Genomic DNA, 16,439 nt, shown 5'->3' on the forward strand with positions numbered 1-16,439 from the left:
ACCTTGTGGAAATGATCTTGCCTCGTACTCAAATATACATCCTTCTGTCTAGGGAACTTGGATTCACTTGGAGCAAGATAAAGAGCTTCCTAGATTATGCACTGATATCACAGGCTTGACTCATGTGTGACTGCTTCTCTGTCTCCTCTTTTGGGAATGTTGTCAGGTGAATTTTCCATCCGGCAGCTGTGGCTAAGATCCCAAGTGTGGTTGGCTCCAAGCTGGCATTTCTTGACTTCAGTTGCATAGTGAGAAGTGTGACATTTAAAATTTATCACATTTCTGATCATGGCTGGGATGGCTAAAGCTATTTTTTAAAGAATGAAACCAGAATTCTAAATATGGCCGTGAAATTTGTTATGGTTGTGCTAACGAGCAAAGGGTGTTTTATTTGTACCTGGAAGATTTGGTTTCACATTTCTCAGCACTATCGTGAGAATAGACCAACATTGAAGCTGAGCAAGATAAAAACATTAAAGGGATTTGTATCATGTAAACACTAAACACCCTTATGAATAAAGGTTAAGCTATAGAGGCCCAACTTCATCACCTTGGATATAGCAGTGAAGCTCTATTACAGCTAAGTTACCAAAGAGCCAAATCATTAATCAAAGCGAAGGCTATGGGACCCCGCTCTTCAAGTTGATCACGGGCTCCCCTCTTACCAACAGGGAAAGACCATAATAAAAATTTTGCTCCTACTTTACTCATTGGAAATCCCTAAGCTGAGAAGAGCTTTCACCTTAACCCGATTCAATACAGTCCCATCTGCCCTTGTTGAAGGGAGACGCCCAGCGATTCTGTCCCTGCCAGTCAGGCAAGATAGAAACTATTGAACATGTCTTACTGGATTGTTGTTTTTATCAGGAGATTAAATCTAGGTTTATCAGCCCAATATTGCACAAATATCCAGGTAGACTAAATTCCTTTTATACTGACCTTCTTGCTGACTGTTCCAATGAAACCACCCTTAAGGTGGCAACATTTTGTGCACTGGCATGCTCAATAAGACAGAAGAAGGTAGCTTAAATTTTAAACACTCTTATTAATTATAGTTAATGTGTAGAGATTTAGATGTTTTAAATGTACTTTTTGCTAATGCTGTATATTAACAAATTGTGTGCAGGTGTGTATGATGAAGAGATGTCCTTGCCCGTAAAATGGAGTAGAGTACAATAGCCATGTATTTAGACTAAGAATTTATCATCTTGGATCAGAGATGTGCTGTATTGTTGTAATGGTGATATCCGATAATTTTAATATGGCTGGAACTATGTCAACTGTTGCTGGTCTTTGACCATAAATAAACCTGATTTGATTTGAATGGAGGTTAAGGGGTAGTGGTGGTCTACCCTTTGAGCCCCCTTCCCCATCCTACCCTCTATTGGCTCTCTCATCTATGCCCCCATGGGCTAAACTCCCCCCCCCAAACAGGGAGGGAGGCATGAGAAACAGCGGCCCTTAACGCTGCCACCGTTCTCCTTTGCACAAAGTGGCGCTTCTTCCTCTCTCACACAGCCTCGCTGGCGCTGCCTCTGTTAACAGGGCTGCATTGTGGAGCTTGTGGGCAGGGCTTCCCCCTTCTTCTTCCTTCATACTCGGAAGAGAAAGAAAGCACTCTCAATTGGAAGCCCCAGAGCAGCTCTCTGGAAGCTGCAGGCCAGGCTTTTCTTCTTGCCAGCCTTCCTGGAAACAAGCGGGCTCTGCAAGCCGCTTTTAGAATGCCGCTCTGCTGGCTGGGGCTGGCGAGGGAGGGCGCTGTCTTTTTCCTTCCCAGTGCAAAGGCAGGAGGAGAGAGCCCCACCCACAGGGACATCATCTGAGAGGCTGCCTGCAGGATAAAGAGCAGTCTTACTAGCATTGTGCTACGCAAAAAAAACGGGGAGGGGAGGGGCTCAGTGCTACCATTTACTGCTCCTCTGCATAGGGCTGTTCTGTCTTCAGGAAAGGTGGAGGAAGCTGGCTACAGGACTCGTTCCCTCTCAGCATCATATGCTGCCTCTTCCTGCTCTAAAAGAGGGGCTGAGCTGTAAAGGCTGCGTACAGGAGGCTGTTCCTTGCTCACTTTCTGGAAGTTGTGGGGGGGGGAGCATTCCGTGGGCACCTTTCAGTACTCCTCAAATGCATTATGAAGGAGGCGGTTCCTTACTCCCTTCCTATCTAGGTGAATATCCTTAAAGCTCAATGTGTATCTTTTTATCATTTGGTCTCATCTTTGGCACCTGAATGATTTAAAAACTGTACTTAAAGATCTTCCTTGTGCTCTGACTTCAAGCATCCTAAGACTTTTTGCTTTGTTTTCCCTAGGAGGAAATGCTGTCCGTCCAGTTGTGAGGATTGGCGACAACTGAGCTGCTTGCTGGCAAATGCAACATGGGAACAGCTGTCCTTGTCGCCCTGGTGATTGTCCGTCTGGATTGGAAATAGTCACCCAGCCATTTTTTTGAGATTGTATTGGGGTCCAGAAGACACGAATACTCTAGGAAGCAGCCAAGTGTGGCAGGATGTTTGGACGATGATGATGGCAAGGAAGCAAGATGTCCGCATTCCCACCTACAACATCAGTGTGGTGGGGTTATCTGGAACGGAAAAAGAGAAGGGGCAATGCGGCATTGGGAAGTCCTGTCTCTGCAACCGGTTTGTGCGCCCCAGGGCGGACGACTTCCACTTGGACCACACTTCGGTTCTCAGCACGAGTGACTTCGGAGGCAGGGTTGTTAACAATGACCACTTCCTGTACTGGGGGGAAGTGGTACGTTCCTTGGAGGACTGTGTGGAATGTAAAATGCACATTGTGGAACAGACTGAATTTATTGATGACCAGACTTTCCAGCCTCACCGCAGCACGGCCCTGCAGCCCTACATCAAAAGGGCAGCTGCCACCAAACTTGCATCGGCTGAAAAACTCATGTACTTTTGCACTGATCAGCTTGGGCTGGAGCAGGACTTTGAGCAGAAGCAGATGCCAGATGGGAAGCTGCTGATAGATGGCTTTCTTCTTTGCATCGATGTCAGCAGGGGGATGAACAGGAGCTTTGACGATCAGGTCAAGTTTGTCTCAAACCTGTACAATCAGCTCACAAAAACAAAAAAGCCCATTGTGGTGGTTCTGACAAAGTGTGACGAAGGTGTGGAGCGGTACATTCGAGATGCGCACACTTTTGCTTTAAGCAAGAAGAACCTCCAGGTGGTGGAGACGTCTGCCAGATCCAATGTGAACGTTGACTTGGCTTTCAGCACTTTGGTGCAGCTGATCGACAAGAGCCGGGGGAAGACTAAAATTATCCCTTACTTTGAGGCTTTGAAGCAGCAGAGTCAGCAGATCGCTGCTGCAAAAGATAAGTATGAGTGGCTGGTGAGTCGCATCGTCAAAAACCACAATGAGACTTGGTCAAATGTCTCGCGGAAGATGCAGTCCTCCCCGGAGTATCAGGATTATGTGTATCTGGAAGGGACACAGAAAGCCAAGAAGCTCTTCCTGCAGCACATCCATCGCCTCAAACAGGAGCATATAGAGCGTAGGAGGAAAATGTACCTTGCCACTCTGCCTCTTGCGTTTGATGCCCTCATTCCAGACCTGGATGAAATAAATCACTTGAGCTGCATCAAAGCGGAGAAGCAGTTGGAGACTAAACCAGACTTCTTAAAATGGTTTGTTGTTCTTGAGGAGACTCCCTGGGACGCCACCAGTCATATAGACAACATGGAGAACGAGCGCATTCCATTTGATCTGATGGAGACCTTGCCTGCACAGCAGCTCTACGAAGCCCACCTAGAAAAGCTGAGGAACGAGAGGAAGAGAGCAGAAATGAGAAGGTCTTTCAAAGAGAATTTGGAGACGTCCCCTTTCATAACGCCTGGAAAACCCTGGGAAGAGGCGCGCAGTTTCATCATGAATGAAGATTTCTATATGTGGCTTGAAGAGTCTGTTTACATGGATATTTATTGTAAGCATCAAAAGCAAATCGTAGAGAAGGCAAAGGAGGAGTTTCAAGAGCTGCTTCTAGAATATTCCGAACTGTTCTATGAGCTGGAGCTTGATGCCAAACCCAGCAAGGAGAAAATGGGTGTCATCCAGGATGTGTTGGGTGAAGAGCAAAGATTTAAAGCGTTGCAGAAGCTGCAGGCTGAACGAGATGCTCTGATTCTGAAGCACATTCATTTTGTCTACCACCCAACGAAAGAAACCTGCCCCAGTTGTCCAGCCTGCATAGATGCTAAAATCGAGCACTTGATAAGCTCCAGGTTTATAAGGCCGTCTGATCGCAATCAGAAAAACTTGCTTTCAGATTCCAATATTGATAGAATCAATCTAGTGATTCTTGGTAAAGATGGGCTTGCCCGAGAGCTAGCAAATGAGATTCGAGCTCTTTGCACAAACGATGACAAGTACGTGATAGATGGAAAAATGTATGAGCTGTCCTTGAGACCAATAGAGGGTAATGTCAGGCTTCCTGTTAATTCTTTCCAGACGCCAACATTTCAGCCACATGGTTGCCTCTGCCTTTATAACTCTAAGGAATCCCTGTCTTATGTTGTTGAAAGTATTGAAAAGAGTAGGGAGTCGACTCTAGGCCGAAGGGACAACCACTTAGTTCATCTTCCCCTGACTCTGATACTAGTGAACAAAAGAGGCGATACCAGTGGGGAAACACTGCACAGCTTAATACAGCAAGGACAGCAGATTGCCAGTAAGCTACAGTGTGTCTTCCTTGACCCTGCTTCTGCTGGTATTGGATATGGACGCAACATTAACGAAAAACAGATCAGTCAGGTCCTGAAAGGGCTGCTGGACTCCAAGCGCAACTTAAACCTTGTGAGCTCAACAGCGAGCATTAAAGATCTGGCCGATGTCGACCTTCGGATCGTCATGTGCTTGTTGTGTGGAGATCCTTTCAATGTGGATGACATCCTTCTGCCCATTCTTCAGTCCCAAACCTGTAGGCCTTCCCAGTGTGGCAGTAGCAATTCTGTGTTACTTGAACTTCTGGTCGGATCACACAAGAGGCGCATCGAGCTGTCCTTACTTTCATACCATTCCTCATTTAGCATTAGGAAAAGCTGGTTGGTCCACGGTTACATTTTGTTTTATTCTGCTAAACGTAAAGCATCCTTGGCTATGTTACGTGCCTTTCTTTGTGAAGTACAGGACATTGTCCCCATTCAGATAGTGGCTCTCACTGACGGTTCCATAGATGTCCTAGACAACGATTTAAGTAGAGAGCAGCTGACAGAGGGAGATGAAATTGCCCAAGATATAGTTGGAAAGTTTACAACCATACCTTGTAGTCACCCTCAACATAAACTTGAGATTTTTCACCCATTTTTCAAGGATGTGGTAGACAAAAAAACCATAATTGAAGCCACCCATATGTATGATAATGCAGCAGAAGCCTGCAGTACAACAGAAGAAGTATTTAATTCACCCCGGGCTGGCTCTCCTCTGTGTAATTCAAACCTTCAGGATTCAGAAGAGGACATCGAGCCTCCAACCTACAGCCCTTTCAGAGAGGATACATCTATGCCCACTTTGTCCAAAGATCTTTCTAAACTTTCCATGGAACTGGAGGGGAACGATGGTCTTTCTGTCTTTTCTGTTTTGAGCACTTTTGAAAGCAAATTGAACAACAAAGTACCTCCGCCAGTGAAACCAAAGCCCCCTGTCCACTTTGATATTACAAAGGGGGATCTCTCTTACTTGGATCAAGGGCATAGGGATGGACAGAGGAAGTCTGTGACTTCTAGTAGCTGGCCACCCACAGATGGCTTTGACCCTTCTGATTATGCGGAGCCCATGGATGCGGTAGTAAAACCGAGGAATGAGGAGGAAAATATCTACTCTGTGCCTCAAGACAGCACCCAAGGCAAAATCATCACCATTCGTAATATTAACAAAACCCAATCCAATGGTAGTGGGAATGGCTCAGACAGTGAAATGGACACCAGCTCGCTTGAACGTGGCCGAAAGATGTCCACCATTAGCAAACCAGTGTTGTATCGGACAAAGTGTTCGAGGCTTGGGAGATTTGCCAGTTACAGGACCAGTTTTAGTGTAGGGAGTGATGATGAGTTGGGGCCCATTAGAAAGAAAGAGGAAGACCAGACCTCCCAAGGATACAAAGGAGATAATGCTATCATTCAGTATGAAACTACTGATGAAGATCCAAGGAAAAGGAACATCTTGCGTAGCTTGAGGAGGACCACAAAGGTAATACATTTAGTGCTTTTCAGAGTCTTTTAAAGTTGTGAGAAAGATTTTGATCAACAGCCTTTTACCTTCAACTCAGATTCATATTTCCTTTGAAAGTTGGGTACAGTTGGGGAACTGAAGGGCTGAGGGGAGTCCTTCATATCCCAAGAATATTTGGAATAGAGGCAAGCAGTTTTGTAATAAATCCAGATGTTTGCCCCAAATCTGCTAAGAAACACAAAAGTAGGGATTAGTATGCTTATTTTGGGATGGCTGCTGCTGCTGACCTTGGATCAAGAAGGTAGATCTGATGTGCCTGCTTATCTGTATGAAAAGTATGCTGTAAGGAGAAGATTATTTTTTTAGAAGCCTGAATCAAAAAAGCTAATTATGGAAAAGAGAAGCTGGTCCCTGTAAGCCAGGGATCTCCAACATGGTGCCCGTGGGCACCACCGTTCCCACAGGCACCTTTCATAGCGCCCGCCAAGTGGTTTTTAGAAAATGACTGGGGCCAGGCAGGGCTTTTGCCCAGCAGGGCTTCTGATCGGCCATTGGGAATCTAATTGGCTGTGCAGATTTTTGAAAAGTTGCTTCCGCAACACCTGCCACAACAGCACAAGGGTCTCCACTGTGTGACTGTGTGTATTCATTTTAAAAGGCCTCCTGTTAAGCAGAGCTTCTGCCTGAAATGTTGAAGAGTTACTATTAGAGTTATGCATAACCTCAATCCTTGACATTTTGTGGCTGGCTCCACCTCCTGCGGCAGCTGTTTTGTATTTGTGTCCACCACGCTGTGTCAGAATTCCAAAGGTGCCCACAGGCTCAAAAAGGCTGGGGACCCCTGCTTTAAGCAGTACTGAATTTTGAAGGATAAGGAATGCAATCTGCGAATTTACAGTTCAGGAGCTCTGAAGATAGGAATGTCTGGCGTAGCTATCCTAAGACATTCAGAGAAGCCAATTAAACTGCAGTTTTCACACTGTAAATAGGATATATAAAGGAAGCTACCTTTCCCACATAAGTTTAATATTTCAGGCTTCATTTTCTTTGAATTATTTTCTTAACCTGGGCTTTAGAACTGTGTGGTTCCCCCCCACCATTGCAACACAAAATAAAGAGCTACTGAACAAAAGTAGGTTCATTTCTTTCATGCAAAGACTTTTGTCTCTTTAAACAATGTCGTGACTGCTTTGCAAAACAGTGGTGATTTCATACTTGCAGCAGCTGTCCCCTTGCCAGCAGGGTATACTTCTCTTCATTGGCATTAGAGTCCTGTTCCTGGAAGAGAGGGGGAGGGGAAACCCAAAAACAAAGGCAGGCTAAACTGGTAAAAAGTCTTTGAGGAAGCTTAGAGCTTCCCCCCCTCCCGCAATTAAAAAAAGTCTATTATTGTATGTTTCTTTTATATATAAAAATAGTTCTGCTGCGGCTTCATACAGTGGAAATTAATAGTAGAATAAGCTTAAAAGCCTTTTTTGTATGACACCCCCCCCCCCCCCGCAACAGGTCTGAATCCTGCAGTAATTTCTCAGATCTCCCACTAGGAGCCTTGATCAGAAAGAGAGCAAATGTCATTAACCCCTTCCCTTCCAGAGGGTGGAGCAGTAAAATCTGTGCAGGTGAGTTTTGTGTGAAGCACTGCTTTGGGCTGTTGCTGAACGGAATAAGGTAGTGTTGAAGGCTTTCACGGTCAGAGTTCATTGGTTCTTGTAGGTTCTCCGGGCTGTGTGACCGTGGTCTTGGTATTTTCTTTCCTGACGTTTCTCCAGCAGCTGTGGCAGGCATCTTCAGAGGAGTGTCCTTCAGTGTTACTCCTCTGAAGATGCCTGCCACAGCTGCTGGTGAAACGTCAGGAAAGAAAATACCAAGACCACGGTCACACAGCCCGGAGAACCTACAAGAACCAAGGAATAAGGTAGATTTGGAAATGGAGCTAAGGGGAGACGTTCCACCCTCACTACTGTCAGCAGTTTCGAGGTGTATCATTTGTAAAAGTGTTGTATTTTAACACATTAGTCAGAAATTAGAATGAAAACTTCAACTGGAATGCTTTCAAAAAATGGGGGTGGGGGGGAGAAGGGTCTGGGAGGAGGTGGCTCTGTGCTAAGCTGATCCAGAGCCAGCAGAGGGCGTGCATGTCAGCTGCCAGGCAAAATCACTGTTGCTTAGTGCTGATGTAATAATTAAGTAAATTGAACTCTTCTGTTAATTTCAAGTTCCATTGGAAGTACAGGAAGACCATCTCAGACACTTGCCTAGCCGGTAAAAAGGCACAATAAAGAGAAGCAGAAATATTTGGTGGGTTCCCACCTATAAAGAATAAACAGAAATATTTGGTGGGTTCCCACTTATAAAGAATATGCCCATTAACCCAAGAAGTTTGAAGTGCTAACATGGTTTGGATTTCAGCATGTAGCCCACTCTTTGGGTTTCAATGCTTAATTCCAAAAATGAGATGCCCTGCTTCAAAATCCTATCCTACTACCCTGGAAGTTCATCCCCATAAGCTAGATCAGGTACCCCAAGCTTTTTGAGTCTGTGGGCACCATTGGAATTCTGACACTGAATGATGGGCACAACAGGTGGAGCCAACTACAAAATGACTGCTGCAAGAGGTATAGCAACTTGGAAAATGTAACTTCATTGTAACTCAAAGAATAACTCTGCAGCTTTTCAGGCAGAAGCTCTTTTTAACAGGATGCCTTTTAAAATGAACATATTTAAAAATATTTTCTTCCACAAACACATTATCTTCAGTCATACAGTGAAGATCCTTGTGCTGGGGTAGCAGCTGCTGCCAAAGCAACTTTTAAAAAATCTGCAGTCAATCAAATGTCCAATGGCCAGTCAGAAACCCTGCTGCGCAAAAGCCCCACCTGGCTCCACCCACTTTCTAAAAACACTTGGCAGGTGCCAAGAGAGGTGTCTGTGAGCACTGTGTTGGGAACCCTGAGCTAGATATTCACTTTGGTTATGGGCATTCGGTGGTGAGGTGCACCAATAATTTGATTCCAGCTATTAAAAACTGCTCATTGACTAGATAATATATACAAACATTTGTATCTTACCTTTCTCATAAGTAATTTAAAGTGGTGTACAGTCTATACGCCAACAGGCATATATTGAGAATAGCAAAATGTTATACATATTATAAAAATATTAAAATAAACCAGTCTAAAAAAATTCAAGCCATCAGTTGAATTTCATGATACAGAATCACAGTTGTTAGAAAAATGTTAAAGCTTTGCACTTAACAAAAAGCCCCCCCCCCAAATAGAACAAGCTCACCCAAAAAATTTTTTAAAACCCATAAATTATACAAAGCTAGTGCTATAACTGAGAAAGCTCCTGCATGGACAAAGGCAGAACACACAACTCTCTTAGAAGATACTGTCTGCAGGAGCTGGTGGGGGAATGTAGTTGGTGTACAGGTTTAGATAGGGACATGAATCTGTCAGGTATGTGGATCATGGGCTATGAAGGGATTTAAATGGAGCTCAGAAGCCAATAGGCAACCTATTTTAAAATAGGTGTGATATGTTTGAAATGGCTTGCTCCTATCAAAAAACAAGCTGCTGCATTTAGCGCCTTTTGAAGCTTCTGGAATGTCTTCAAGGAGTTTTCAATTCAAAACATGTGGATACTCACTCAGCTGTTCGAGAAGCAGGTTGCTATAGCTGCCATGAGTGCTTTCTTTCAATCACATGCAACTCAAGCTACTGTAAAGTATCCACATGCTTTGAATTGAAACCCAAATTGGATGCAATGGCAAAGAAGCAATGTATAAACAGTTCTCCTTTTTTAGACTCAGCTGACCTAGCTAAACTAATTCCTCTTACTGCATCCTCCAGCATGGACTACTGTAACATGCTCTATATAGTGCTGCCCCTTGAAGACATCCCCATAACTTTTCGCATGTTCTGCTGGATAGAGATTTGCCCCTTCTGGGGGTGCTAGATGGGTCCCTTTCAGAACATTGGCCTTCCAAACCCGCATCACTTTCGTCTAGTCTGAATTCGGTTTATTCCCTCCTCGGCCACTTGACCAAGCTTTCAGGTACTGATTCAGGACCGCTGCAGGATGCTTCATTAATGAAACACAGGGCTCTGTGTTGTCAGTCTGTTGGTGACAACAACCCCAGAGCCTACTTACAGTCTCACTTAGTGGCCTGACCTAGAAGTGAAAGAGCATTGGCAGGAATAAGGGGCTTTGAGGGACTCCATGGGTCAGGTTCCAAACAGTTGATACTAAAATTCTCCAGAAGCTGATTGAGCTTGGCAAATGCACTAAGGGCAACTTCCTTTGTATCATCCTGTTTTCAAAGGCCAGCTTGTTAAGGTGAGGTTCCAAATCCCACAGCTGAGTCTCCTGGCATCTCATCAAATGGTGGCTCTTGCCACAGTGCAAGTTGTATTCTTTGTAGTCATCCCATTAGGTTGGGAACAGCTTTCTTCTGGAGTCTCAAGATTGTTTAATGGGGTGAGATGAGTGTGATTGCTGACTCTTAAGGAAGGGAATGCATTGATAGTGATACAAGGGAGTTGCCTCCAAATCATAAGTTTGGTCTGTTTCCTGACACCTTGATTGGTTTCTCAGACTGTACTCATTTTAATGATATGTTGCCACTTTTTATAGCTCAGCTGTGACATTTGCTGATAATCCTCTTGCCCCCTCTCCCCCCCCAGTTGCAGAAAGTGTCTTTTGGAAGTGTTCCAAATAGTGAGCATACACTTTGTTCCCTTGGCAAAAGAGGCTTAGAGTACATCATTTTCCCTGGTTCACATAATACCTCTTCCCCCAAACCAATTTCTCTTTAGGCTAGGCAGTATTGCGATCCTAACATCATCCACGTAACATGGTTATTAAAGATTTAAACGTTCTGTCGCCTGCAACTTCATCAGCCCAATTCTTAGATGCTTGGGTCATGGATTTCTACTTTCTTCTGTCACATTGATTTCCCTCCATGATAAATCTTTCCCTTTTTATCTGCATTCCCAGACTGCAAGCTTAATAGCTGATTCAGCATATGGTCGAAGTCAATTGCGTATGGAAGGACTGACCAAATTTTGCTGTAGCCGTCTTGTTTTAAGTGCAGCAGAAGAATCACATTTTAATCATGGTCTTGTGAACTGTTTAATCTGTTTCAAATATGCTAGGATGGATCCAGCCATGCAGTTAAGGAAATTTAAGCTGCTCTTACATTTTCTTACAAAGAAATGGCAAATTTCAGTGCTTCCCCCCTCCTGCTCCAGTCTATTTAGCCCCCTGCAATTTTGTTCCATGGGGGTAGCAGACCTTCAGGCAGGGGGTCTGCAGTGGGAGGGAGCAGTTGGCAAAAACCACTACCCTCTGCTTAAGAAAACTTAATGGCACTTAAGTTTTCTTAATGTGGTTGGGTCCACCCCATTGCTTTCCCCAGTTTGTGGCCCCAAAGTGAGTAGATTATTCTGACCACCCATGTCCCTCTGACTGGGCTATAAAGACTCAGGGATCTCCATTCCGACTTGTATCTGATGAAGGGAGCTTTGACTCTCAAAAGCTCATATCTTGAAAATCTCATTGATCTCTTCAGGTACTGCTGGACTCAAATCTGGCTCTTCTGCTGTAGATTAACAGGGCTACCCTCCTGAAACTATCTTGCCACTCATGACTAATTAGAATGCTAAATTTCACCATTACCAAATGAAATTCATGAATTGGTCCCAGTCAAGGTCATTGTTGGGTAGGTATCTAGCACACATACTAGCATCAACTGATCCTCATGTTGGCAGTCTTGATAGAAACCAAGAACCGCATTGACCTTGGAACCCCTGCCTGAATGCTAGGCAACACATTTACTGAAGGTTTCGAAACCTGTTTGATGCTGAAAACCTGGAGCTTTTCCAACATCTACTCTGTTCCCTTACGGAAGAAAATTCAATGAATACTGTATAATAAAACTAGAAATCTTTCTTTTTCTCTGTGGAGATGTCCCTTGGATAAATTGGAACTTCTAACCCAGTATGATAATTGTGCAGTGTGCAAAACAGTACAGGTAACTGGGTTTTCGCTCCCAGTTGCCCTTGAGCTTGAGGCAAGCAGGTAACACCTATGAACGGGGAATGAGAGTCATCTGGTGCAGTGCTCTTCAGTCCATCGTACACCATTGGCTGCATCTGTCCTGTTCATTTAAACTCTAGTTTTGCTTATATTTAATAATTGAAGATCTAAGCAACACCCACCCACCCCCCGCATTGGAGTGGATTTCTGGAAGTTTCATATCGTTTAAGTGTGGAGTTTATCTGTACAGTTCTTTTTATCTCTCAAGATTAATGTGTAGGTCTTGCTCATAAGTATATCAGGCCTCCGTGTCCTGGGCTTCTGTGCTTAGCTGTCCAAGCTTATTCTGGTGTTTTATGGCAGCTCTGTACCCTGCAGCTCGTTGATTTATTTCACACATTTTAGGGCATCCATGTGATTGAGTGTGGCTGAGCAGACAGTTTTTTGTTAAGGTTGTTAGGCAGCTCTCTTAGGAAGCTAAGGAGCCCCACTGTTATGGACACCTTTGAGTCCTCAGGTGTTTCCTTTAATCTTCGTATCCTGGCATTGTTTTTGGTGCTTTTTAAAGCAAATATGTTTAAATGTCCTTTCTTTGTGTTCTATGCAGCCGGCAAATCACACTATTACTATTTTTAGTTACATATACATCGGTAAGTGTGGTGTTTTATGAGATAGTAACAAGCCATGTCCCTTGACAGAGGAACTTGCAATGTAAAATTTGGTGCTTCAGTTTGCCTTAACTGGAGAAGAATATGCATTCAGTTCACTTGCACTGTGCCAGAGACTTTATGTTATAGTGGGGCTTTCAGGAAGGGTTTGACGGAAGAGAGAGAGGCAGCATCGTTACGATGGCCTGAAAGACAATTCCAGGCATAAGAAGCAGTAGGCAACCTACAGATTTTTGAAGGTAGAAGAGTACAGGTAGGGATATATTGGGATATGAAAGCAAAAGAGATAAAGGTGAGGGGAGTCCATCAAGGGCTTTGGAGGTAAGGAGGTATCCTAGAAGTGTGGACGGGAAGCCCCTGTTGGGATTTAATGAGAGGTGTTCCATGGCCAGTGTGAGTAGAGCGAGGTGCAAGATTTTGGTGGTGTGGTTCTTTGTAGAAGTCAAGGGGCCAAGGATCAACTTAAAGAAGACCAGAGAGGAGCTGTCTGCAGGAAACAAGTCAGGAGACTGGCTTTTTGCAATGAGTTGGAGAAACCTATCAAGGCATATATACAGAAGAACGCAAAGTGTTTGCACATTTGCAGTTTGCTGACATTGATAGAGATGAATAGCACTGTATACTCCTCTTTAAAGGAAGAGTGAGTATGTCCCTCCATGTAAGGACTGTAAAATTCCTAGGAAAATTATGGGGCTTTTGAACAATTCCATATAAAAGAGCTGTGGTTTCTGTGAAGAAGCTAAATATGATTTGATGGTAGTTTCATATTAGGGAGTTAATTGTGCCTTGCAAATGGATTTTGATATAATTGCTTCATTAATAAGGAATGGAAACATACACTAAGAAGGTTTCTAGATGATGCTCTGGGGAGCAGCAGCGATTATTCTTCGAGGTCTCTGTGCATCATGTTGGGCGTCAGGCCTGTGCAGAGCTGTGATGGGGAAACTTCTAGAGTTATTAAGCATGAACATCCGCTCGATTGCACGTGCCTTAGGGAGAGGAGTCGCATTTTCCTGCTCAGTCGTTTCTTCTATCACAAAAGTGTTTGGGGATATGTGTGAGTTTGATTTCGGAGAAAATTCCTTTTTCTCCTCCCCAAAACAAACTCACACATATAAGTACACCCCCCCCTTTTCTCCACCATTTCTATCCTGTCCTAGTTCTGTTCTCTGTGGCATCTTGGCACCACCTTTTTAAAGGTGGTGGCTGTGTTTGCTTAAAAGGCAAGGTGCTACTTCCTGACTCCAAGCTGCCTTTTGGGAGCCTGCTGCAGTACAGTTGGAGAATCCTCAGTATTGTGTGCTGTTGATCCACATTCTGATGCTGAAACCATTCATACCAACTCTACCCAACCCACTGCAGACTAATCAAGATTTGAGGCAGAAGAGATGGGTCTGAGAACCATTGGAACCAAGGAAGAAGAAACATCAACCTAAGGAAGATGAATAGAGATGAGCTCCTCCACCCTTGCTGTGGCCTCTGGTGTGGATGTTTCCCCATATGTTTTGGTAGACCCAATCCCAGTACTACTCGAACTGGATTCTAGAGATCATCACAATCCTGAAAACCTCATTGTCTGATTCTGGAGATCATCCCAATTCTGAGAACCCCATTGTCTGACACTATTCAGTCTTCAGACATCCAGTAACTGGAATCCTTCCCCATGGGTTTATTTCCAACCCCCTCACCTAACTCATTGCCACTAGAGTCACTCAGGAGGCAGATTTCCATCCTGCTCACAATGCCCTGGTTCTTCCTGGAACTTATCACTAGACTCCTGGAGCTACCTCCGTGTCATACGTATGATCCAAACAGTTTCAAGCTCTCTTCCCTTGCTTATCCTCCTTACTACTTGGGCTCCAGTGTATGACTATGAACTCTGTGATGACAATGTATGGTACTCTCTCTGTGCCTCTGCCTACTTCAGCAGCCATGTTTGTCCCAAGAGAGACCATTCCATATCAATCATCTGGAGCTCGTGGTTTTCTGCATCATTTTATGCCTTCCTGTCCAAGCTGCAGGGTCTAGTATGTAAGGCCACAAAATACTACATAAACAATTTGGCACTGTCTCCATCACTCTTCCTTCCTTAGCCTGCAGCAGAGAACCAGCAGGTTCAGCACATTACACCAATACCAAGCTGGCAAGGACAACACCCTGGCAGATATGCTCAGTTACAATGGGGTGGTTGCCCATGAATGGTCCCTGACCAGGACTTATCTGAGACATGTCTTCCATTGCTGTGGCACACTGGAGGTAAACCTACTTGTCTCATTAGACAACACCAAGTGCCAGAGGTTCTGCATCAGAGGGAGGCTGGCGGGGAGAGCCAGCATGGTGTAGTGGTTAAAAGTGGTGGTTTGGAGCGGTGGAGTCTGATCTGGAGAACTGGGTTTGATTCCCCACTCCACATGAGTGGCGGACGCTAATCTGGTTTCCCCACATGAAGCCAGCTGGGTGACCTTGGGCTAGTCACAGTTCTATCATGAGCTCTCTCAGCCCCACCTACCCCACAGTCTGTTGTGGGGAGGGGAAGGTGATTGTAAGCCGGCTTGAGTCTTCCTTAAGTGGCGGAGAAAGTCAGCATATAAAAGCCAACTCTTCTTCTTCCCTGTGTAATGCCTTCTTCCTACACTGGACAGAATGCCAATCCTGTGTCTTTCTTCCTATCACACTCATCTGCAGAGTCATCAGGAAGGTAAACAAGGAGTGCACAAATTGCATTGTAATCACTCTTTCCTGGTGGAGGCAACCTTGGTTCACCAAGGTACTTTACCTGTCAGTTCCATCTTCTCCATCTGACCGAGGTCCCAGACTTACTGTCACAGAACAATAGCAGGATTCTACATTCAAACATACATTCCCTGAGCCAACTGTCCTGAAAGATAGTTCTGGAGTATCACTCTCAGACTCCCTAAGGGAGATGCTTCTCAGTGCTAGGACACAATCTTCGAGATGGCTCTATGAGATGGTCCTTTAATACTTTTGCTTGTGTAGGGATGGGATCTGTCTACCTCTCCAGTGGCTTCCATCCTAGAATGCTTTCTCCATCACTCTTTCCTAGGACACTCATGTCTCAAGGTCTATCTAAGCGGCCATCTCTACATCATGACTTGGTGCAGGGCTGTTTCTTGTTTGTTCAGCCACACAGTGGAGCAGTTTTTCAAGGCCCATGTTAAGCTTTACTGCACCACCAAGATGGGTCTTAAAGCTAGTCTTCACCCAGCTAATTAAGAAGCCCTTTGAAACCCTGGCTACCTAATCTTTAAGATTATGTTGCTAGTTCCAATTTATTTAGTAAGCATGTCCAGAGAGCTCTCTTTATTTGCATATTCGCAGGGTCAAATCAGTTTTTTTGCGTAGACATCTTTCCTGCAAAAAGCTTTCTCTGAGCTCCACCTAAAGCAAGACCCAGTCCTCCCTATTTATTTCCCTAACCTGAGCTCATGTAGAGAGGGCCCTGTGTTCTCTGGAAGGACATTATTTGGACAGCACTGCTCTTTTTCAGGAAGTATGCAGACCTTTTCCTGTTTTACTTGAGC

General features: G+C 44.5%; 1 protein-coding gene across 1 annotated transcript in view; it reads left to right on the forward strand.

Moving 5' to 3' along the window:
• Positions 1 to 2,408: 2,408 nt before the first annotated feature.
• The window catches only part of ARHGAP35 (Rho GTPase activating protein 35), a 64,538-nt gene continuing 50,507 nt past the window's right edge, over positions 2,409 to 16,439 (forward strand). The window contains exon 1 of the mRNA XM_056846207.1: positions 2,409 to 6,208. Within this exon, the coding sequence (XP_056702185.1) occupies positions 2,516 to 6,208 (3,693 nt within the window). The 5' untranslated portion in view covers positions 2,409 to 2,515. The remainder of the gene's footprint in view (positions 6,209 to 16,439) is intronic.

Source organism: Euleptes europaea, chromosome 3, assembly GCF_029931775.1.
Source record: "Euleptes europaea isolate rEulEur1 chromosome 3, rEulEur1.hap1, whole genome shotgun sequence".
In the NCBI taxonomy this organism is placed as follows: domain Eukaryota; kingdom Metazoa; phylum Chordata; class Lepidosauria; order Squamata; family Sphaerodactylidae; genus Euleptes; species Euleptes europaea.